General features: G+C 36.8%; 2 protein-coding genes across 2 annotated transcripts in view; both read left to right on the top strand.

Annotated features, from left to right (window-relative positions):
• The window catches only part of LOC114296398 (uncharacterized), a 33,512-nt gene extending 17,013 nt beyond the window's left edge, over positions 1 to 16,499 (top strand). Inside the window, exon 6 of the mRNA XM_028240688.2 lies at positions 15,737 to 16,499. Coding sequence (XP_028096489.2) covers positions 15,737 to 16,350 — 614 coding nt within the window. The 3' untranslated portion in view covers positions 16,351 to 16,499. The remainder of the gene's footprint in view (positions 1 to 15,736) is intronic.
• A 4,611-nt stretch (positions 16,500 to 21,110) lies between these two features.
• Positions 21,111 to 25,616, top strand: LOC114296374 (uncharacterized). The gene is made up of 5 exons (XM_082922707.1): positions 21,111 to 21,593; positions 21,701 to 21,750; positions 23,910 to 24,033; positions 24,155 to 24,262; positions 24,769 to 25,616. The coding sequence occupies exons 1-5, from the start codon at positions 21,389 to 21,391 to the stop codon at positions 25,389 to 25,391; spliced, it is 1,110 nt and encodes a 369-aa protein (XP_082778833.1). The 5' UTR covers positions 21,111 to 21,388; the 3' UTR covers positions 25,392 to 25,616.
• Positions 25,617 to 25,699: the final 83 nt, after the last annotated feature.

The following is a 25,699-nucleotide window of genomic DNA, read 5'->3' as shown; positions in this document are numbered from 1 at the left end:
AGTGGTTCCACGAGGGAACCGACAGAGATCTCTGTAACAGTAACAGTAAACAGTAGGTGCTAAGGATGCTACAGTACAATTCAGAAATAAAGGACATACATTCATTCAGTAAATAATACCAGTTCAGTAAACAGTTCAGTTCAGTATTCAAAAGATAATCAGTTGAACATATCTTTACACAATTGTTACTCACTGAGTTCTGGGCTACAGTAGGCTAGAGCGTCTCCTTGAAATGCCAACCCTATACAGTTAACAGATTGAACACACTCTAAGTTTCACAGTTGGGAAAAGTAATAATTAAATCCCTAAATTTGTCTCGGTGTGTTCTACATCTATATCCTCATTACCTCATTAAGATGTCTACAACTAGGCCTAAGAATGCCTAGGATGAAATGAGGATGCAAGGATGCACTTAGAAAACATTTTCAGAAATTTCAGTGAAACAGGGTCCCGCTCGAGCTCAGGTTCCCCGCTCGAGCATACAGGCAAACAAAGGTACACGCTCGAGCGTAAACTTTCCCGCTCGAGCGTACTGTGAAAGTACTGGAAGGGTGAAATCTCCGCTCGACGCCCGCTCAAGCGTGTCATCCAGTCCTCTGCTCGAGCGCTCAATACTCCGCTCAAGCGGACTGTTCTACAGTGCAAGATGCTGGAAGCTCAATTTTCCCGCTCGAGCGGCACTTCCCCCGCTCGAGCGGACGACTGAAATCTGGAAATCCCAGATTCGAGCTCCAGGTTTAAAACCAAGCTTAGATGCATAAAATTCGATCCTCTTGGGCCAATTTTCTGGAAAACATTTATAAACACATAGCATAATATGTTTCAAAACTCAATTTAGAAAATCAAAGCCCAAGGGTGTTTAATTCAAATTCAAATTCAAACCAATTTCAAGAACATGAAGAACATGCAAACATGCATGAGTTCAAATCAATTCAAAGCTTCAATTTGATGCTCTAAGGAGCCAATTATTTTCAAGAACAAGTTGAAAATATGGACCATTACAAAATTATGGACATGCATGCACCATTTTGCCATGAACTCAACTCCAAAGTCAACCAAGAACCCATGCAAGCATGAATTATGCTCTATATCAACATGTATGAACTAAAACATGACTTAGCTCTACAATTGAGACATGAATCATGCAAGAATTAGTTCAAACTCAAGAATGAGAAAATGGAATCCTTACCTAGAGCTTGGATTAGAAGACTAGGAGCTCAAATATGTAATCTATACTTCAATTAGCAAGCAATTCTCCAAGTTCCAAGCAATGCAAGATGAAACTCACTCTCTCCCTCTCAAGGTCGGCTAAAGCAAGGAAAATGGCTGATCAAAATGTGTTTTGATACAAGGTGTAATGAGGCTCAAACATGTATGTTGAGTGGGCCACTAAGGGTGGCAATATGGTAATTAAGCCTAACTCTTTAATTAGCTTATTTAATCTAATTTGATCATACCTAACAGTTTTTCAGATAATTATACCATAAAATCACATTAATTCTAAGGACCATAGAACACTAACCAAATCGTGGTTCGGCCGCCGATAAGGCCTTTAATTAACAATTTAAACATAAAACATAAACAGATCAAACAAACAGTCAACAGATAAAATGTAATTCAAACAGATGTATTCATGCAATTCAGTTTCAATTTCGGTCAGTCAGTTCAGTACTTTAATTAGTTCAACTATCAGTCATAATCAGTCTCGGTTAACAGTAATTAGCAGTTAATCAGTCATTAATCGGTAAATAGTATGAGGGTTGTTACAGATGAAGACTGAACGTTGACTACGCTAGGAAGGTTGGTAAGCAAATCTTCAACTACTGCAGGTTTTCACCCTATCTCGTCGGCTGTGGTGGCGACTGTGACCTTTGCACCAAAATGAAATGCCGGTAGAGCTGTTGTTGGATTTGATGGGTCGTAGGCCGACGAATTAGCACTTCGGCGTCTTCGGCTTCGAGTCCTTTCTGTCGGTGCAAAAAGTGGGGCTCGACGTCGGCGTTGGCATTGAGAGGGTGGAATCAGTTGTGGAGCTGAGGTAGATAGCTGTCACGACCCCAAACCCGGCCCTATGGGTTTAGCACCGTAACCGGCCAGTAATCCGAGATTACCGAAGGCCTGCTGAACAGTAATACAGTAAAACAGAGTACAGGGCCTGGCGGAAGCCAATACAGTAAATAAATAGTGTCCATTGAGCTGTGACAGTCTGTATGCAAAAGGGCTTTTCATACATTATACAAAAACAGTACAGAACAGTATACACAATATTCACATCCACTTAACTAGGGACTCAACCCCACATAACAGTACAGAAAACATTCCGTCTGTACAACACAGTATACAAAATTAACAGTCACACAGTACAGGGACCTAATCCCTGTATAACAGTACAGTAAACAGTCAGTCTATACAAAACAGTGAAACAGTACAAAAAGGGGGGAAATTCTAAAACACCCCTAAGCCTTAACAGTAGGCTCGGAACCTCGCAGTGAGGCACAAAGGCTGGCTTGACAAAACTGGAGTAACCCTGACGCCTCTAGCTGCGGTCTGGTGCCTGTACACCTACATATATATATGAGCAGTGAGCTAAAGCCCAGTGAATAACATAAAGCGTAAAGGGGTTTAGGATGAATGTCCTTACAGTAACGAAAACAGTTCAATTCAATCAGTATTTCAGTTGTTCAGTACAGTAAACAGTCATATGTGGTACATCCATTAGTATAACAGTAACAGTAGGTCTTAAAAGACCGAACAGTAATGATGGCCATCAGTCAGTAAACAGTAGTGGTTCCACGAGGGAACCGACAGAGAATTCTGTCGCAGTAACAGTAACAGTAACAGTAAACAGTAGGTACTAAGGATGCCACAGTACAGTTCAGAAATAAAGGACATACATTCATTCAGTAAATAATACCAGTTCAGTATTCAAAAGATAATCAGTTGAACATATCTTTACACAATTGTTACTCACAGAGTTCTGGGCTACAGTATGCTAGAGCGCGTCTCCCCAGTTGCCAACCCTACACAGTTAACAGGTTGAACACACTAAGCTACACAGTTGGGAAATCTCATAACTTAATCCTTAATGCCTCGGTGTGTTCTACATCTATATCCTCAACAAGATGCTTTAAACTAGGCCTAAGAATGCCTAGAACGGGATGAGGATGCAAAGATGCATATTTAAAAGCATTTTCAGAAAGACAGAGTCCCGCTCGAGCGCACGTTTCCCCGCTCGAGCGGTCATGCAACAAAGGTACACGCTCGAGCGTAAACTTTCCCGCTCGAGCGTACTGTAAAAGTACTGGATGGGTGAAATCTCCGCTCGATGCCCGCTCGAGCGTGAGACCTGACTCCGCTCGAGCGCCCAATCCTCCGCTCGAGCGTAAGGTAAAACAGTGCAGAGATACTGGATGCTCGAATTCTACGCTCGAGCGGCACTTCCTCCGCTCGAGCGGAAGTGCAAAATCTGGAAAACCCAGATTGCACCTCCAAGTTCAAAACCAAGTTGTTAACAACTCAAAACCGACCCCCTTGGGCTCATTTTCTGGAAAACTCTTATAAACACATAGAATATCATGTTTCAAAGCTCAATTTTTAGAAATCAAAGCCCAAGGTGAGTCAATTAAAACCATAATCAAACCCATTTTCAAGAACAACATTCAAACATGCATGGATGAGTTTTAAACCAAATTAAAGCTCTAAAGCTTGCTCAAATGAGCTCATTTCTTTTCAAAACCAGATGAAAACATGGTCTGTAACAACAATATGAGCATGCATGTACTAATGTCCATGTAATCAACCTCAAAATGCAACAATACTAACATGCATGCACGAGATGAGCTTCAATCTGCCATTAATGAACCAAATCATGACTTAGCTCTACAAATTAACATGAACCATGCATGAATCAACTTAAAGACAAAATCAAAAGATGAAATTCATACCTAGGTTCCTCGAATGCAAGTCTAGAGGTTCAATATAGCAATCTACACTTCAATTCCAAGCAATTCAAGCCAAATCAACAAGAACAATTCTCTCTCTCTCTAACTCTCCTCTCAAGGTCGGCTAAGCTCAGGAGAAAAGGCTGATGGAAATGTGTTTTGATACAAGGTGTAATGAGGCTCAAACATGTATGTTGAGTGGGCCACTAAGGGTGGCAATATGGTAAATAAAACAAACTCTTTAATTAGCTTATTTTAATCTAATTTAATCATACCTAATCAGTTTTCAGATAAATATACCATAAAATCACATTAATTATGGGGGTCACGGAACATTAATCAATTTCTAATTCGGCCGCCGATATGGCCTTCAATTAGCAGTTTAAACATATAAGCATGAACAGATAATCATACGGTCAAACAGATAAAATGCAATTTAACTAACATATACTCAATCAATTCGGTTTCCAATTTCAATCAGTCAGTTCAGTACTTTAATCAGTCCAATTATCAGTCATAATCAATTCAGTTTAACGGTAATCGGTGTTTATCGGTAATCAATCAGTCAGTAGTCGGTAAACAGTATGAGGGTTGTTACAGTCTCCCCTCCTTATAAAGAGTTTAGTCCTCTAAACTCGAGTTACCTTCATTCTGGAAGAAAACAGGGTTCAGTGGAAACAGTTCGGGATATCGTTTGGCCATGTCATCTTCCCTTTCCCAAGTGGCATACACGCCACCATGGTTCTGCCAGTCAACTTTCACTAACGGGATCTCTTTGTTCCTCAGTTTCTTGATCCGTCGGTTTACAATCTGTATAGGCCGTTCCTCGTAAGTGTAGTCATCACTCAACACTACGTGGGTAGGCTCTATTACATGGAAAGGATCCCGGAGATAATCTCTTAACATAGAAATGTGGAAGACGTTATGCATGTGCTCCATTTCAGGAGGAAGCGCAACTTGATACGCCACCGGATTGATTTTCTCAATAATCTCATAAGGTCCGACGTATCTCGGTGCTAACTTGCCTTTGACTCCAAAACGAGTCTGGCCTTTCATTGGTGTCACTTTCACAAAAACGTGATCACCCACTTCATACTCTCTGTCCCGTCTTCTGACATCTGCATAACTCTTCTGTCTACTCTGTGCAGTTTTCAATCTTTGCTGTATCAGTTTCACTTTTTCAGTTGTTTCATATACAATCTCGGGCCCAAGCAAAGGCCCATCTCCAACTTCTGCCCAGCAAATTGGAGATCTACATTTTCTGCCATACAATGCCTCAAAAGGCGCCATACCTATACTCGAATGGTGGCTGTTGTTGTAGGCGAATTCAGCTAAGGGCAAATGGCTTTCCCAGTCTCCCTGAAAATCAAGGACACACATTCTCAGTAGATCCTCCAGAGTTTGGATGGTCCTTTCTGTTTGGCCATCTGTCTGAGGATGATAGGCACTACTCAGTCTCAGTTCAGTACCCAGTGCAGTTTGTAGGCTTTGCCAAAACCTCGATGTAAACTTCGAATCCCTGTCAGAAACAATAGACACAGGCACTCCATGCAGTCTAACAATTTCATCAATATAGATAACAGCCAATTTGTCCGCATTATAGATTGTCTTGACAGGTAAGAAGTGAGCAGATTTGGTTAGTCTATCAACAATAACCCAAATTGAGTCCATACCTTTTCTGGAGCGAGGTAATCCAACGATAAAATCCATCGTGATATGCTCCCATTTCCACTCTGGTATGGGTAAGGGTTGCAATAATCCGGCAGGTCGTTGATGTTCAGCTTTGACCTGTTGGCAATGAAGACATTTGGATACAAAATCAGCAATTTCTTTCTTCATTCCCGGCCACCAGAAATTCTGTTTCAGATCTTGGTACATTTTCGTATTCCCCGGGTGGATAGACAATTTCGAATTGTGGCCTTCTTGCAGGACTCTTCTTTTCAGTTCAGTATCATTCGGTACACACAGTCTTTCTTGAAATTTCAGTACATTATTCTCACATTTGAATCCCGGTCTCGGTTTAGATTCTCTTTCTTCGATGATCTTCTTCAAGAAGTCATCCAGTTGCTGTTTCTCTTTAATCTCTTCAATCAGCGCCGGTTGAGCAGAAATAGCAGCTAAGGTTCCACCTTGTTCTCTCAAAACAATTTCAACTTCAGATTTTTCAAGGTCACAAAGCAACTCTTTCTGTCCTGTAAGCAAACAGGCTAAGTTTCCAATCGATTTCCGGCTCAATGCATCGGCAACGGTATTGGCTTTTCCCGGGTGGTACAAGATCTGTAGGTCGTAATCCTTTATCAGTTCTAGCCATCTCCGCTGTCTCATATTCAGTTCTTTCTGTGTGAAGAAATACTTCAAGCTCTTGTGGTCGGTATATACTTCACATGTTACCCCGTACAGGTAGTGACGCCAAATTTTCAGTGCAAATACTACTGCAGCAAGTTCCAGATCATGGGTCGGGTAATTCTTTTCATGTGGTCTCAGTTGTCGGGAAGCATAAGCTATAACCTTCCCATTCTGCATTAAAACACATCCCAAACCCTTATGAGAAGCATCACTAAATACAGTATAACCATCCGTACCTGAGGGTAAAGTCAAAACTGGTGCAGTCACAAGTCGAGTTTTCAACTCCTGGAAAGCAGATTCTCTTTGGTCGGTCCAGTCAAATGATGTCCCCTTTTGAGTTAACTGAGTCAATGGTAGGGCAATTTTGGAGAAATCTTTGACAAATCTTCTGTAATATCCAGCCAATCCCAAAAAGCTTCGGACTTCAGTCACATTTGTTGGTCTAGGCCAGTTCACTACAGCTTCAATTTTCTGCGGATCAACAGAAATTCCATCTTTGCTAACAACATGCCCCAAAAACATAACATGGTCAAGCCAAAATTCACATTTAGACAGCTTAGCATACAGTTTCTGTTCTCTTAAGGTTTGTAGGGCAAGTCTCAGATGATGTTCATGCCGTTCCATGCTTTTGGAGTAAATCAATATGTCATCGATAAATACAACAATAAAGTCATCAAGGTACGGTTTAAAAATTCTGTTCATGAGGTCCATAAAAGCAGCTGGTGCGTTCGTGACTCCAAAAGGCATAACTAGAAATTCATAGTGTCCATACCTTGTTCTAAAAGCAGTTTTATCAATGTCTTCCGGTTTAACCTTCAGTTGATGATACCCCGATCTGAGATCAATCTTAGAAAACACTTGTGCACCCTGTAACTGATCAAATAAATCATCAATGCGTGGCAAAGGGTATTTGTTCTTTACAGTTACCTTATTCAGTTCACGGTAGTCGATGCACAGTCTCAGTGAGCCATCTTTCTTCTTGACAAACAAAACAGGAGCACCCCATGGCGAAGTGCTAGGTCTGATAAACTTTTTGTCTAACAGTTCTTGCAGTTGCACTTTCAGTTCTTTCAGTTCAGTTGGAGCCATTCGGTAGGGAGCTTTAGAAACTGGTTGTGTTCCGGGAATCACATCAACGGTAAATTCAATCTCCCTATCAGTCAAATCTCCTGGAAGATTATCTGGAAAAACATCTGGAAATTCCCTGACTATAGGAATACAATTCACATCAGTTTTAACACTATCATCAGTAGACACAGTCAGTACAGAACACAGATATCCTTTACACCCCTTTCTAATTAATTTAACAGCTTTTACTGACGAAATCAAATACGGAGGAGGTACTACTCCACTCCCATTAAACACAAATTCAGGCAAACCAGGTGGACGGAAAACAACTTGCTTGGTCACACAGTCAATAGTGGCATGATATTTTTGTAACCAATCCATCCCCAATATTACGTCAAAATGATCAATGTTCAATGGCAGTAAATCAATAAACAGATGCATATCCCCAACAATAATTTCACATGCGGGGTACATATAAGCACATGTCATGGATCCCCCTACGGGTGATGATACGGCTAGCAGATAGTTCATGGGTTCTAAGGGTCTATTCAATTTCCGTGAGAAAGCATGCGATACATAAGAATGTGTAGACCCCGAATCAATCAGTACATATGCATTTTGAGTACAGATAGAGAGAATACCTGACACAACGGTCTCGGTATTCTGCACATCTCCCGGTACTAGTGCGAACACTCGGCCTTGCCTCATAGGCTCTTTTCCGGTAGCTTTAGGGTTCGGTTTTGGTGGAGCATTTGATGCTGCGCCGCTAGCTGCAGCTTTGCTATTGCCTTGAGGAGCAGAAGGGCAATCTTTAACCATGTGGCCCACCTTACCACACCTGTAACAGGCTCCAGATAATTTGTGACAAACCCCTTTGTGCCTGTTGCCACATACAGAGCAGGGTGGAATGAACCCACTCCCTTGGCTGGGGCTAGTCATTGATCCCGTGTTCTGTTTCTTATCGGCTGGGTTGTGCTTGCCTTTCTTGAATTTGAAACCCTGCCTTTTTCCATGCCATTCAGTTGTTGGTGTTTCAGATTGTTTCACCGCTGCAATGTTCGACTCGGCCATCAATGCCCGGTCGAGAACACCTACAAAAGTCGGCAACTTCAAAACATTTATCCGGTCAAGTATTGCCACATTAAGGCCACCTTCAAATTTTCTGGCCTTCTTATACTCAGTATCCACCATATGCGGTGCATATCTAGCAAGCTCAGTAAATTTCGTCTCATATTCCGCAACAGTCATTGTGCCCTGCTTCAGCTGTTCAAATTCAGTCACTTTTCTATCCCTAACACACTGAGGGAAGTACTTTTCAAAGAAGGACTCCTTGAACTGGGCCCAAGTTATAACAGTGTTTGTTTCACGGATCAACATCCACCACCTTCTAGCCTCTTCTTGTAGGGTGAAGGTAGCTAACAATACCTTGTTTGCTTCCGAGCACGGAAACACTTCAAATAATTTCTCTGTTTCCAGAACCCAAGCTTCAGCTTTTAGCGGTTCAAGGCCTCCCTGAAAGGATGGCGGTTTCATTTTGCTGAACTTCTGGGTCAAAGCAATTATGTCCCCATCATTCGCATTCGCATTAAGTTCCGGCTGTACCGGAGGAGGAGGAGGTTGTTGGTTCTGTTGTTGTTCAAGTCTAGCAGTTATCAGTTCTATCATTCTTTCCATTCTTTCCATTCTTGCCTCGGTAGACGAGGATTCAGGTTCATTTGCATTGTCCATTTCACTATAAGCAGTTATAACAGTTTTAAACATAAGCAGTCATTTGCTTACCAGTTTAACACATTAGCAGATATTCAGTCGTAACGTAATCACACACTTAACATGCTCATGAGATGCCCTAATCACTTTCTAGGACACCCTATAGCTCATTTGGACACGTGTGTGCGGTATAACTCGTGGTTAAGTATCGCTCTGATACCACTCTGTCACGACCCCAAACCCGGCCCTATGGGTTTAGCACCGTAACCGGCCAGTAATCCGAGATTACCGAAGGCCTGCTGAACAGTAATACAGTAAAACAGAGTACAGGGCCTGGCGGAAGCCAATACAGTAAATAAATAGTGTCCATTGAGCTGTGACAGTCTGTATGCAAAAGGGCTTTTCATACATTATACAAAAACAGTACAGAACAGTATACACAATATTCACATCCACTTAACTAGGGACTCAACCCCACATAACAGTACAGAAAACATTCCGTCTGTACAACACAGTATACAAAATTAACAGTCACACAGTACAGGGACCTAATCCCTGTATAACAGTACAGTAAACAGTCAGTCTATACAAAACAGTGAAACAGTACAAAAAGGGGGGAAATTCTAAAACACCCCTAAGCCTTAACAGTAGGCTCGGAACCTCGCAGTGAGGCACAAAGGCTGGCTTGACAAAACTGGAGTAACCCTGACGCCTCTAGCTGCGGTCTGGTGCCTGTACACCTACATATATATATGAGCAGTGAGCTAAAGCCCAGTGAATAACATAAAGCGTAAAGGGGTTTAGGATGAATGTCCTTACAGTAACGAAAACAGTTCAATTCAATCAGTATTTCAGTTGTTCAGTACAGTAAACAGTCATATGTGGTACATCCATTAGTATAACAGTAACAGTAGGTCTTAAAAGACCGAACAGTAATGATGGCCATCAGTCAGTAAACAGTAGTGGTTCCACGAGGGAACCGACAGAGAATTCTGTCGCAGTAACAGTAACAGTAACAGTAAACAGTAGGTACTAAGGATGCCACAGTACAGTTCAGAAATAAAGGACATACATTCATTCAGTAAATAATACCAGTTCAGTATTCAAAAGATAATCAGTTGAACATATCTTTACACAATTGTTACTCACAGAGTTCTGGGCTACAGTATGCTAGAGCGCGTCTCCCCAGTTGCCAACCCTACACAGTTAACAGGTTGAACACACTAAGCTACACAGTTGGGAAATCTCATAACTTAATCCCTAATGCCTCGGTGTGTTCTACATCTATATCCTCAACAAGATGCTTTAAACTAGGCCTAAGAATGCCTAGAACGGGATGAGGATGCAAAGATGCACATTTAAAAGCATTTTCAGAAAGACAGAGTCCCGCTCGAGCGCACGTTTCCCCGCTCGAGCGGTCATGCAACAAAGGTACACGCTCGAGCGTAAACTTTCCCGCTCGAGCGTACTGTAAAAGTACTGGATGGGTGAAATCTCCGCTCGATGCCCGCTCGAGCGTGAGACCTGACTCCGCTCGAGCGCCCAATCCTCCGCTCGAGCGTAAGGTAAAACAGTGCAGAGATACTGGATGCTCGAATTCTACGCTCGAGCGGCACTTCCTCCGCTCGAGCGGAAGTGCAAAATCTGGAAAACCCAGATTGCACCTCCAAGTTCAAAACCAAGTTGTTAACAACTCAAAACCGACCCCCTTGGGCTCATTTTCTGGAAAACTCTTATAAACACATAGAATATCATGTTTCAAAGCTCAATTTTTAGAAATCAAAGCCCAAGGTGAGTCAATTAAAACCATAATCAAACCCATTTTCAAGAACAACATTCAAACATGCATGGATGAGTTTTAAACCAAATTAAAGCTCTAAAGCTTGCTCAAATGAGCTCATTTCTTTTCAAAACCAGATGAAAACATGGTCTGTAACAACAATATGAGCATGCATGTACTAATGTCCATGTAATCAACCTCAAAATGCAACAATACTAACATGCATGCACGAGATGAGCTTCAATCTGCCATTAATGAACCAAATCATGACTTAGCTCTACAAATTAACATGAACCATGCATGAATCAACTTAAAGACAAAATCAAAAGATGAAATTCATACCTAGGTTCCTCGAATGCAAGTCTAGAGGTTCAATATAGCAATCTACACTTCAATTCCAAGCAATTCAAGCCAAATCAACAAGAACAATTCTCTCTCTCTCTAACTCTCCTCTCAAGGTCGGCTAAGCTCAGGAGAAAAGGCTGATGGAAATGTGTTTTGATACAAGGTGTAATGAGGCTCAAACATGTATGTTGAGTGGGCCACTAAGGGTGGCAATATGGTAAATAAAACAAACTCTTTAATTAGCTTATTTTAATCTAATTTAATCATACCTAATCAGTTTTCAGATAAATATACCATAAAATCACATTAATTATGGGGGTCACGGAACATTAATCAATTTCTAATTCGGCCGCCGATATGGCCTTCAATTAGCAGTTTAAACATATAAGCATGAACAGATAATCATACGGTCAAACAGATAAAATGCAATTTAACTAACATATACTCAATCAATTCGGTTTCCAATTTCAATCAGTCAGTTCAGTACTTTAATCAGTCCAATTATCAGTCATAATCAATTCAGTTTAACGGTAATCGGTGTTTATCGGTAATCAATCAGTCAGTAGTCGGTAAACAGTATGAGGGTTGTTACAATAGCTGTTCTGCTGGGGCAGAAGATGATCCCTGATCTGGCCGAGGTGACAATGTTGTAGCAGGAGTGGAAGCAGAAGGAGGGGACTTGCTTTTCTTGGGGACGTCGGGTAGAATGGACTTATAGGTTGGGATGTAGTTGAGTAGCAGAGATGCTTTTCGCTGGTCAACTGGCAGACCCAATAGCTTTTTGAAGTCCTTGCTTGGGAAGAATGTTTTGCGGAAGTCCTTTGGTGGCTGAGGAGGAACTGCAAGACAAAACAAACAGAGGTTAGAGCATACGAAAATATCAAGGTAAGAAAGACTCGAAAGCAAGTAAAGGTGACGCTGGGATCTTACCATCTCCCTCTTTGAAAATTGTTCAGCTTATGGGATAGAGGTGAAGGTCATCATCTGGTTGAAATTCCCAGTTGCCCGAGACGATGAAGTAATCTTCTCCAACACCCTTGTTCGAGTCTGGGAGGTCGGCGACAAGTTTATATTCCGTGGATCTCAGCTTAAGGTAGTAGATATAGCATTTTTCTGACTTTAGGCTGCACATTGTATAGCAGTATTGGATGTCGGCAAAGGTAACCCTAGCATTATCTTTTTTATACCATTGATAACTCGGTAGGAGTTAATGGCAAGTTGTATTGGGTTCAGTTTGTAGTAGTGTAGGACTTCTCGGAAAAGGGTGTCAAGAGGGAGCCTAAATCCACACTCACTAAAGGCTACAACGGGAAAAGGCATATAGTCCTTCCCCGGCATAATGGAGTCATTCTCTCCTGCCAACCTAAGGTGAACGTCGGCAGGGATAGCAAACTCCTGCCTAAAGTATGCTAACTTAGTTGGAGTGTCTACCCTCTACCTAAACATACCCATGACGTCGGTTAAAGTGGGGGAGGTGTTGGATTTTGAAATAAAGTGATTTGATAGGGTTTAAAGGACCTTGACTAAAACCTAAACGTGTGTTGAGGCAAATTTTTCGGAAGATCAAAAGGGTTTTAGGTTCGGTTTTCCTAAAGATCAAGTTTCCAGAACAAAATCTCAAGCCTAAGAATCTGGAAAAATGCATAGAAAACAGAGACAAGAATATGATTCAGACTCAAGAAGACAAACAAGAAATCAAAGAACATTGAACAAGTTTGTGCAGGTGTGCAAGGCCAAAGTTGAGCGAATGTGTGTGCAATTTGTACGTAAAAGTCAAGAATCAAGAACAAGAAAAGCACAAAAAATTGCAAAACAAGACATGCTCAAAACATACGAATGACAAAGTTTGAAGCACAGATAAAGATTGGAGCACATGAGGACATTCACCATGGCAATAGACAAAAAACAACGGAGTTTGAAACTAAAGAGGGGGAAACAGTGACTTGCCACAGAAATGACGCCGATATGAGATTCGCCGGAGTCTGATGGTGGAAATAGGTAGAGCAGAGCGGAGAGAGCTTCGCCAGAGGAGGTGAACGGAGTGGTTGCAGAGCTTGAGAGCTTGAAACAATGGAGGATTTGGGAGTAGAGAGAGAGAACTTGCATGAAAACGATGGTAAAAAAGTGAAAAGACGGAGAGAGAGAGAGATAATTTTGATCAAGCAAGCAGAATGGCAGGAAAATGGCAATTAGTGTGCCTAGGACGACGTGCTTGTCAGACGGCGCACGCAAATACGATGCGACTTAATGGCACGTGTCAGGTACGGCTTAGTAGGGGAAAGACGCGTGGCAAAAACGGTTGAAATACTGTGCGTGACAACTCATATGCGTGTTGAAACTCGTGGGGTTCTTAATTTAATGGAGCAGGACCTCGGCTAGGGGGACAATCTCGACTGAGAAACTTGAACAGACTTGCTTACTGGTTCTGAAGGATTGATGAAAACAGACTAAGTCTTGGTCGTATTGAGCTGACGAATGATGACCTCGGTTTAATGACAAAGCGAGCCTAGCCGACGTGCTAAATGGAAGAAATGATATAGGTTCCACCACCTCAGGATGCCGAGTAATAGAACCTAGGGGGCAGTTGTGGGGACATAATTTTCTAATGACAACACGTGGCCGAGGTGGTACCGAAGTGCCAGCCGAGGTGCCACGTGTCCTGGTCATGACGCCGAGATAATCTCAGCTTGGCCGAGGTTAGCCGAGATTATCTGCGAAGATACCGGAGTCCGAGATAAGCGGATAAGGGACAAGAGTCCTAGATTGAGAGAGGACTTCAGTTTGGATAAATATAAAACTCTTAGAGTGTTTATCCCAATCTAACTGGGAGTCCAGGATTAACATTGAACCAGAGTCCATTGAAGCTAGGCTTCTATTGGGATTAGGTCAGTGTTGGCTATAAAAGAGAGGCACTCTCGTGGATTTAAGGTAAGCTTTTAGTATTCTGAATAAGTGAGTTAAGCACTTTTACTATCCTTGAGAGATAATTGACTTGATCGTTGGAGTGCCCTCGGGTAGACGAACCATCGCCGGAATCTTATCTTTCTGTGACAGGTCGTTCGGGCTTAATTTATTCTATCGATATTCTCTAGCTGAGTACCTGATTGGCAGTGTGGTCAGAAATTGACACACAGAGGACCAATTCAATTATATTTATAAATAAGAAAACAAGACAAGAAATTAAATTATATATAGCATTTTTCTTTATACGTAACAGTTCTACACACTTAAGATTTTTTTACGAGAAATTCACTCAAAAAAATTTAAGAGAAAATTTCAAAAAAGTTGTAAGTAAAAAATATAATTACAAAGTGAGGAAGGCGCATGTTTTATTTACACAATCCAATGCATGAATCTCTAGTACATTCATTACTTTGAAATAATTTTTTTTTTTTTTTTATCAATTTGTATAGAAAATAAGACAACTTTAAAAATTGTTTTATATGAAATACCTTTGTTACTTTGCACCCTTCTCTTCTCTTGTTTTTGGATAACTCTTTATTTTCCTTCAAATTTAATGTTTTATAAAACTTTCAATTTGAACGTGGGTATTTATCAAACAGTATATTGGACATGTTTCAAATATATATATATATATATACATATATATTGATTGAGTGTTTTTTGAATATATCTTCTTTTTAAAAATTAAAATTTAGTTGGTGAAAATTTTAAAAAAAATAAATCAAACACTAATTATTTTCATATGATTTTTTATGAAACATAAAATAATATTTTAAAATTCAAATATATATTTATATATATTTTTGTCAAATTAATTTATAATTTTTTAAAAATAAATCCAAAATTCAAATTCTAAAAATTAAATCAAATAAAAACATTTTGCAATTAAAAATTTTCTAACAGTACATTCATATTGATAGGATTCTCACCATATTAGAACCATTTAAAATATATATATATATATACACGATCATTTTTTTTTTATCACACTACGCTAGTTAAGGAAATTGTCTTTTGAAAATAGAACACTTTTATGTTTATATGGGAAAAAAAAAATTATCATAGTAAGAGTCGTTTGATATTGACTAATATAACTAATTTTTTTAACCTGAGACTTTTTTAGTCTGGCTTTTGTAGCTTCGTTTGGTTTTTATTTTGAGATTTTTTTGACTTTTGTGAGAGAAAAAATGTAGTGATTATAAGTAAAAAGTGATATTTTGTTTTATTAATTTATATAACTTATTTTGTCTTTTATACTTTCTTTAGTCCCAAAATGTTAGCCAAACGAGCACTAATTAATTTTCCAAGATCCTTTTTTGACATTTTAATGTGTAACTTAGGTTTATTTTAAATTTTAAATGTAAAGAATTAAATGTAATCCATGTACATTTCAAATTATAAGTCCTAATTTTTTTGTAATTTTTCTACCAAATAAATGTTGAAATGTCCCACTTAAATATATGGTTCACTTTTATAAATCTCATAAATTTGATCAATAATTTAATAAAAGATTTAATATTCCAACCATTGTGGGTTATACACACTATGTATCCATAATTACACTGAATTTTTTCTCGTTACATAGGATTTCCCGGTGATCTGGACGTCAGCGTGACATACACTCTGGTGGAACAAGGCTTGTCGGTAACAATGGAAGCCGAAGCTCTAAACAAACCAACACCAGTAAACCTCGTTCAACACACCTACTGGAACCTCGGCGGCCACGACAGCGGCGACATCTTATCCAACGAGGTCCAAATCTTCGGCTCCAACATTACCCCAATCAAATCCGACAAAATCCCCACTGGCGAAATCACCTGCGTCCAAGGCACACCCTACGATTTCCTCAAACCCACAATCATCGCCGCCAATTTCGCCGACATTCCCTCCGGCTACGACATCAACTACGTCCTCGACGGCGGCGATGGGTTGAAGACGGCGGCGATCGTCCACGAAATGAGGTCCGGGAGAGTGATGGAGGTACTTACCAATCAGCCTGGTATGCAGTTTTTTACTGCTGATTTTATCAAGGATTTTGTGGGGAAAGGTGGGTTTGTTTATCAACCTAATGCTGGGTTGTGTTTGGAGACTCAAGGGTTTCCTGATGCTGTCAATCATCCCAATTTTCCTTCCCAGATTGTTTTTCCCGGAAACAAGTATGTGCATCGTATGCTTTATAAGTTTTCGACCAAATGTTAGAAGAAGAATCTTGAATTTGATTGTTTTGGGAATTTTTTCGAATCTATTTGTGGGTTGAAGTTGGTCCGGAGATGGTTGTTCGGGTTGGATATAATATGTAATTGTTCACGAAATGAAAAATGAAAAGAATAAATTCGTGCATTGAAAAATTTATGGACAGAGAAACAATTGTCAATTTCATTATCAAAGAATAAAATAATACTTCGCTGTTCGGGTTAAATTATAAAAGGGAAATGATTTGTATCCCTAAAAAGTTGTCCCCTAATCCTCCTAATTTCCAATTTTGGAAACTGTTTTCTTTTTTTCTTTCTTTTTTTCTTTTTTTTTTTTTTTTTACCTGAAATGGAAATTAGGGGGATTCGGGCTCCCCATTTTCGGGGGATGAATCACTACCCATTATAAAAATAAAAAATAAATAACTTATATTGTTTTATAACGGTGTTCTGAAACTTGGTTTGAATGTTTTTTTATTTTTTAAATAATTAAAAACTCACATTTAAACGATTATTATTTTATTTTATCTTTTATAATCATCAAATTAATTATATAAAAAAATTAACAACTATCATTTAAAACATGAGAAAATTAGTCTAAGGTCTCTATCCTATTTTTAATAATTGAAGAGATTCACAATATTATTTTGTGATGTCTACAGTCCCTCAACCTTGACACTCATATATCACAGAGAAATTTGATTATCTTAAATCAAATCGGTCTCTCCCTCTCTCTCTCTCTTCTCTTCTCTCCCCAATGAACTCCATCTCCATCGCCGTTACCGACAGCTCTTTCTTACCATTACATCTCCTCCCGCCGCCGCCATCTTCTCCCACATCTCATTTCGCGGTCGTATATATTCTATCTTTCTCTCTCTCTGATTTTTTCCTATTTTGTTTTCTTTATTTTCTGCAATATAGTTGACACAAATATGTGTTTCTTAAAAATCTATCTCATGAACAATGTGATTTCGGTTTGTTTAACAATTTTGTATGGTGTTGGTGGGTCTTAAAAGATTTGGGAATATTGAGTTCTTGAATTTCGGATTTAAAGTTTTAGTGTTTGAGGAGTTGTATATGTATTATGTATATGGATAAATGCAAACCATAGTAAAGCTAGATGCTATGTTCCTTGAACTCTTCATTACTGTTTCTTAAAATCCAAAAAAAATCTAGAGAAATTCTTTAGACTGAAATCCAGGAAGTCTAGAGAAACTTTCTGGATATATGTATATTGGTTGTTGTTGTTACTTATTTGGGTGATCGATTTGTGTATTGCACATTGTGATTAGGAAGACAGATAAATTTTCTGGTGTTTCTTGAACTCTTCATTACTGTTTTTTGAAATCCCGATAAAATCCCATAGAAAATCTAGAGAAAATCTCTAGATTAGAATCCAGAGAATTTCTCTGGCTTTCCTATGGACAAATGCAAATTATAATGAAGTCAGATGCTTTGTTCCTTGAACTCTTCATTACTATTTCTTGAAATCCAAAGAAAATCTCTAGAATGGAATTTAGAGAATTTCTCTAGCATTCCTAGAATTTTTCTGGAGAGATTCTCTGGGAAGTCCAGAGAAATTCTCTGGATATATGTATATTGATTGTTGTTATTACTTATTTTGGTGATCGATTTGTGTATTACACATCGTGATTGGGAGGGCAGAGAATTTTTTTAGTATTTCTTGAACTCTTCATTACTGTTTCTTGAGATCCAGAGAAAATCCTTGGAAATCCAGAGAATGTCTCTAGCCTTCCCATGGACAAATGCAAATCATAGTGAAGGCTGATGCTCTGTTCCCTGAACTCTTCATTACTGTTTCTTCAAATCTAGAGAAATTCTCTGGGAAGTCTAGAGAAATTCTCTGAATATATGTATATTGGTTGTTGTTGTTGCTTATTTTGGTGATCGATTTGTGTATTGCACATCGTGATTTGGAAGATATAGAAATTTTCTGGTTTGAATCCAGAGAAAATATCAAGAAATCTAGAGAGAATCTCTGAACTAGAATCCAGAGAATTAACTAATGCCCTGTGAAATGAGAAACTATGTTGTTATGAAGAGTTTTGACAACATGGTAAAAAGTCATTTTTTTATTTTTTGGCTTTTTAAAGTCATATTACTTTTTTATTTTTTTTACACGAAAAAGTTAAAAAAATCTCAAAAAAAAAAAAAAAAAAAACACACTAAAAAGTCAACTTTTTATCCATTAATCTATATGGAGTAAATGCTTTTGAAGGTCAGTAGTTTCATCTAAATGTTCTATGGTACTGTTGATTTTTTTTTATATTATCGTTTATTATAATTAATAGACTTAATTAACAATTGAATAAATTACATTTTTTTCCTTTTGTCTTTGTAGTTTTATGTTAATTTTACTTTAGTTTATAAATTGTTTTAAATTGAATAATTTTATTTTTAAACTTTAAATTTAATTTTAATTTGGTTATTCCATTTAAATTAGAGGTTAAAATTGATTTTATGACACTTATTACTTCTTAAGGTGTACACGTGAAAAAAGTTAATGGGAAATTATACACAATGATCAAATTAAAACTGAATTAAAAGTGTAAAAAAAACAATAATAGGGATCAAAATGAAATTTGAACTAAACTATAAGAGTAAAAAAGTGTAATTTACCCTAAATAATTTATTTAAAAAAAAAATTAAGTAAGAGTAGTGATATTTTAGCCCAAAAGTTAAACCCACTTTTCAAATTCGAGGACAAATTACACTAACAGTTCCTATAATTTGGGACTCATGTCATTTTGGTCACTGACTTTTCAATTATGATATATTTGATCCTAATTTTTGAATCTTGTTCTAAATAAGGACAATTGAAAATATCATTACTCAATTTCAAGAGTAAAATCGTCAATTTGATAAAATATAAATTAATTTGACAAAAATAAAATGTCAAAAAATATTTTGAAAATTTTAAAAACTATTTCTATCCACAAAAAATAAAATTTTGTAAAATTAATAAATGTTTTACACATTTATTTATTACTAAATTAATTTTTATTATGTGTTCGAATGATGATCATGTAATGGGTGGTTATTAGCCTTTTAATATGTAATCGATATATTTAATATATGAAATACTTTTAGTTTTGAATTTTTGAATTTAATGGATTGATTTAATAATGATATCAAAGTTGTTGTCATATTTGACTTTTCAAAAAATAGAAACTAATTTAATGAAAATAAAAAACCACTCATTACATGATCATCATCAAAACAAATAATAAAAATTAATTTGGTAAATAAATAAATAAATGTGTAAAAGATTTATCAATTTTATATAATTTTATCTTTGGTGGATAGAAATAATTTTTAAAAATTCAAAAATATTTGTTTGACATTTATTTTTGTTAAATTAGTTTATATTTTTATCAAATTGATAATATTGCCCTTAAAATTGAGTAATAGTATCTTCAATTGTTTTTATTTGCAACAAGATTTAAAATTCAGAATTAAATGTGTCACAATTGAAAAGTCATGGATCAAAGTGACACGAATCCCAAACTGTAAGGACTGTTAGTGTAATTTGTCCCAAATTCAATGATGTGATAGATTATTATAATCTCTCTCTCTCTCTCGTCTTATTTAATTATCAGTCAATTATCACTTTTACACATCACTTAGTTTTATTTTAGAGTCTAGATTGCCTCTAGTTCTGATATGGATTAGAAGGTGTTGTCGGGACCTTTATAGCCTATCACGGGTCATATTTTTATAATCTAAACCGTTCATTTTATAGAAATTTTCATATATATTAGAGCATCCATATTAGCTTCACCAAATGTAGTTTTTGGTTAAATATAGCTAGCAAATCATACAATTCTTGTTCCATCAGTCTCAGCAAATTATTTCTATACTAGCTTTTGGTTGAATTTGCTACAATATCTCAACTCATTAGTTATTCAATAATTTATTATTTTTTTGAGAGAGGTTAATCTATTTTTTTGTACTTTCTCACCCACGGGACGTCCTCCCGGATGTCTACCCAGATGTCGCTGCAGAGAAGGAAGTTTTGCTGAGTTTTGGCATGATCGGTCGACCGCCCCTCAGTGGGTTTACCTCCTTCGGCTGTTGCTCTCTGTTGCTATTATGGTGCACTAAAAAAATATATTTAAATTAAAAAAGATAAAAGAATAAAAAATAATATTTTAATAAAATAGAATTTTAGAATAGAGAGTTTGATGGAATGTGTACATAAAAAAGAGGTTAGTTAAAATACAAAAATGAATTTTAAATTATGATTTGGCTCAAAATTTACTAAAGTTGATACGGATGCTCTTACCTACTAAGAAAATTAGGCCGATTTGATATGGGTAACATGTTCAATTTAACTAATTTGTCACAAAAAAAAAAAAAAAATGGTCCATTTTGAAAAATAATTTGTTTTCCATTTTTTATATGGACAAATATAATAAATTAAATAAGTTATAATTATCAAATTAATATAATTTTCATATAAATAATATATTCATAAAGAATTTGACAAAATAAATAATATAAAATAATATTTTCTAATTCAGATTTTTTTTTTTTTTTGAGGGGGGGGGAGATTTTTTTTTTGGGGGGGTGGTTTGAATAATTTAGGCAAAGTTTGGGAAGACTAAATAAGTGTACTTTTTGACTTTTTATGAAACATGGATTAGATTTAGATTAGATTTGAAGTGATGTGTTAGAGAGGTGATGTGACTTAAATAAGATAATGACTTTTTAACTTTTTAAATTTTTTTGAAAGATGTCAAACTTGGCGTTAATACAGATCTTAGACCCAAAGGAAGACCCGTTTTTATTTTAGTTCTCCTTTTTGTGAAAAAAACTTTTGGAGTGCTTAAGTCATTTTCGCTGTACCAATTTTCTGGATAAACCTCTCTTTTCATAGCTGCTTCAAAATTAAAAGCATTAGATTCACTTTTCTTGCTCTATATATATACCTATACCCGTAGAAACCCATTCACTCCTCGTTTTTCATCTCACACCATTCCTTTGAACCAAAAGAGAGGAAGAAAGAAAGAAGAAATAAATAAATGTCGAAAATCTCTGTATTGTTCTCCTTCACAATTAAAATCTCTGTATTGTTCTCCTTCACAATTATTGCTGTATGGGTTTTTGCAAATTGTTCAGAATCAAAGCTAGATGTTGGGATTTATGAGCTGAAGAGAGGAGATTTCTCTCTCAAGCTCACCAACTGGGGTGCTACCATTGTCTCCCTTGTTCTTCCTGATAAACATGGTATGTCCCATTTGTGAAATCAGTTGTTTATACTTGTATGTATAATTTCTATATTTTCTCAATGATTCTTTTTTTTTCTTTTCTTTTCTTTGTGGTGTTTTTTTCAGGAAAGTTGGCCGATGTTGTTCTTGGGTATGATTCAATCAAGGACTACATGGTGAGATTTCTCTTCTTTTTAGTTTTACAGAGAGAGAGAGAGAGAGAGAGAGAGAGAGAGAGATTGCTCTCCCCTCTGATTTCTACTTACTTCCCAGAAAAAATTAGAATTCGACATTGGTCTATGGAGAAAGATTACTCTTTTCCTTCTGATTTCTACATTTTTCCTTTCCAACAGAAAATTATTGACACTTCTCCTTCCCTTCCTCTCTGAAACACACACACACACACACAGAGAAATAACCCTTGTTGCTCTACTGTAAAGGCCTGTTTGGATGGGTGATTTGGTGAGAATTGAAAAGAAATGAAGAGAAAGATCACTCTTTTGTTTGTAAATTTGGTGAGAAATAGTGAGAAATTAAGAGAAATGGCGAAAAAGAGAACTCTCTTATTTTGTTTATTTCATTTCTTACTAAAAGTGATGAGATTTGTTGAGAAATCAAAATTATATCTCACTGATGTCCAACTCTTACATGATTTGCTTTTTTTACCCATCTAAATATAATAGTGAGAAACAAAATCATTTTTTCTTTTCCTTGAGGGACTGTTATTGTATCTACATATTTTATTCGGGAGAATCTGATCTTATTTGGACATGATCTTTGATTATATCAATCAATTTGACTCTTCCATTTTGTTTTTATCCGTATGGTTGAAAGATCAGCCAACAGATAAGATAAACCCATATTCTGATTTTTAATTATAAATATATTAATATATAAATGAAGGCCATTTTGACATGTTGTGGTGGTGTATTGCTAGTTTATATAAAATAGGGGTGCCCTTAGTACAAAATTTTACTAGTAATGGGCAATTTATTTCCTTGGAAATTATTAGCTTGTAAGGTCAAAAATTTCAGCGAACAGTTAATGTTCATAATTGACACATTGTCCATTTCCATGCTTTTTTGTCAAATGTCAAACACATGCTTTTGATGTTTTGACCAAAATTTATGAATACCCAAATGACGAAATTTTGAAATTTTAGCTAACAGTCATGGTTTGTAGAGTTATTCAATTCAACATCTTCTTACAGTCTGAAAATTCAAGAATTTTCATTTAGAATTGGGAAGAAAATTGTTTTTTTTTTTTTTTTTTTTTTTTAATGCATATTTTGATAGCCAAATTTTGGGATGTTAAAAATTCCTCAATGTTGTACACGAGAATTGAAGTTTTTTTTTCTTCTTAGATGTTGGAAATGTGTGTCCCTTGGAATTTAGGCAATTGAAAGTGAATGTTTAAGGGTTGAAGAAGCATATATGGACATTTTATTAGTGCAGAAGTTACAATAGATAAACGATATTTGCAAATTTTTTAATGGTGAGGGTTTCTCAGCAAAACCCTCAAGTACTGTTACTTATTCTCATTTCTTAAAGGGTTCCTCTAATTTTATTTTGCTATCTAACAAGTTGAAGGTGTTGCAACCTAGAGATATTTTGTCTGATTTGATGTTTGTCTTTTTTTGTATGAGACTTAAAAGTCATCTAAATTGACTGAATGGTCTACTTTCTCTTAAATTAAATGGCATTTTGTTTGATATTAACATGTGATTTGTTTTCTTATGGAAGAGGCATTATGCATATGCCTAGCTAATGTGTTATATTCATTCTGCTTTCTTTAACATGTAATTTTATTAACTAGTGTTTGTTGACGAAGTCTAGAATGTTCATATTTTAACCAGCAATATTATTATAAATTTAGCCCATTGTTGTTTTCAATGTTTTAATAGGACATGAGTATGTAATGTAAGCAAGCAAGAAATGTCAGTAAACATTAATTAAGATTTTAAAAATGGGGTGTTGTTGCTGAGGGAATATAATTTGTTTTCTATATTATCCATGGTGTTCAACTGGGTAAGGTCTCTCTCTCTCTCTCAGGATGATATAATTGTCACTTTCTTAGAACCAACAAAGAATAATGATCCACCAATGCACCTCTTATGGGTCCCTCGTCAACGTGTAATTTGAGCTCTCCATTATTATATATGTATATTGATGTTATATGCTTCGGTGCTGGCTCTTCATCATTATGCTGGCAAATTGTTGAGCACTTGATTATTTATTGAGCTCTGTTAGTTTATGTTCGCGGCTTTGTTTTTGAATTATAATTTTTTTTTTTTTTTATGATACTCTCTTGATGATGTACTTGTTGTTTTCTCTAGAACGACACAACATATTTTGGTGCCACGGTTGGACGTGTTGCGAACAGGATTGGGGGTGCTCAATTTACTTTAAATGGAACACATTATAAGCTAGTTGCTAATGAAGGGAAAAACATGCTTCATGGTACATATTTCCTTAGAAATTTATTCCATTTGAGGAGGAAACAGAGAACTTTCATGTTTTTTGTGTGTGCATATTTTAATCTTTTTTCTTTGTCTTCTTTCGATGATATTATGAATACCAGGTGGGTCCATAGGATTCAGCGATGTCGTTTGGAAGGTGAAAAATTACCATGATGAAGGTCATTCACCTTATATCACCTTTAGCTATCACAGCTTTGATGGTGAAGAAGGTGAGCATTAATATTTATCGACTCTTTCTTTATCTCCATTTCCGGTTGTCTTCAATTGTGTACACTCGTTACTGTCAATCTTGAATAATATATGTATAGAATTCAACTAGATAAAAGTAACAAACTGACTAATTTAATGTAATATAATTGGTTTGCTATGATAATAGACATTAGACAAATTGATTTTTCTTTTTTTGGATCAACAGTAGACAAATTGTTTGATGAAGTACTATATATCCATCATATGATCAGAATATAAGATGTACCAAACTATCTAATCAAATATAATTATGTATCACAATCATAGTTTTAAATAACGGTATCAGGCAATATTTTTTTTCTTTTTTGTTGAATAGGCAATAGTTGATATAAGATAGTATTAGCCGATATATTAGTGAATAATGATATTAGAAGTCCAAAATCACGTTACGTGCTAATATTTGAAAAACCCTGATCACAATTAAGCATGGACTTACCTATGCAATTCCATTTTTTGTGTCATACAGGATTTCCTGGTAATCTTCTTGTCACCGTGACCTATGCCCTTGTTGAACAAGGTATGTCTGTGACAATGGAAGGCAAAGCTCTAAACAAGGCCACTCCAGTGAACCTAGCACAACACGCCTATTGGAACCTTGGTGGCCACAATAGCGGTGACATCTTGTCTAACGAGATCCAGATATTTGGGTCCCACATAACTCCTGTCGACAAGGGGCTCATTCCCACTGGAAAAATTGCTTCTGTGAAGGGTACACCCTATGACCTCCTTGAACCCACCACCATTGCAAGCAAAATCAATAAGCTTCCTAATGGTTACGATATCAATTATGTCCTTGACCGTGGTGATAGCAAAAGGTTGAAGAAAGCTGCCATGGTGCACAATAAGAAGTCGGGAAGAGTAATGGAGCTATTTACTAATCAGCCCGGTATGCAGTTTTACACCGGTAACTTTATCAAGGACGTGAAGGGGAAAGGTGGATTTGTTTATCAAGATCATGCCGGTTTGTGTTTGGAGACGCAAGGATTTCCTGACTCGGTGAACCACCCTAATTTCCCTTCCCAGATTATTTTTCCTGGAAAGAAGTACAACCACCGTATGCTGTTCAAGTTTTCAACCATGGCTACATAAAACCTTCCGAGTCAAGAATTATATTTTTAGAATTTCACAAATCATCTGTTACGAGCCTTGAAATAGGCAAGAAGATGATGTTTTTTAATTTACTTTCCTTTTTCTCTGTTGTTTTCTCCCTCTGTTCAGAAAAATTTGCCGAAAACGATTGAATAATCTTGGCCGAATAATGTTAGAACTTCAGAGGAAGTGGTAAAAACTTGAGCATGTTGTTTTCTTGTTAAAGCTTTTGTGTTTGGACAGTTTTAGGTTTTGATTCTTTCACAAAAGATTTCTGGGTTTTCTGAATCAAATCCAGAAACTATTTT

This window comes from Camellia sinensis, chromosome 4 (genome assembly GCF_055761805.1).
Source record: "Camellia sinensis isolate YWXY chromosome 4, ASM5576180v1, whole genome shotgun sequence".
NCBI classification, from domain to species: domain Eukaryota; kingdom Viridiplantae; phylum Streptophyta; class Magnoliopsida; order Ericales; family Theaceae; genus Camellia; species Camellia sinensis.
Note: the sequence above shows the minus strand (reverse complement) of the source record. Positions and strands in the feature narration are given on the sequence as shown.

Bases quoted from the DNA above. Each gene is read 5' to 3' on its own strand.
- LOC114296374 (XM_082922707.1), top strand. From the start codon at position 21,389: ATGTCGAAAATCTCTGTATTGTTCTCCTTCACAATTAAAATCTCTGTA. The intron at 21,751-23,909 runs GTGAGATTTCTC...TGTTTTCTCTAG, and splicing joins ATTCAATCAAGGACTACATG to AACGACACAACATATTTTGG. The intron at 24,034-24,154 runs GTACATATTTCC...TATGAATACCAG, and splicing joins AGGGAAAAACATGCTTCATG to GTGGGTCCATAGGATTCAGC.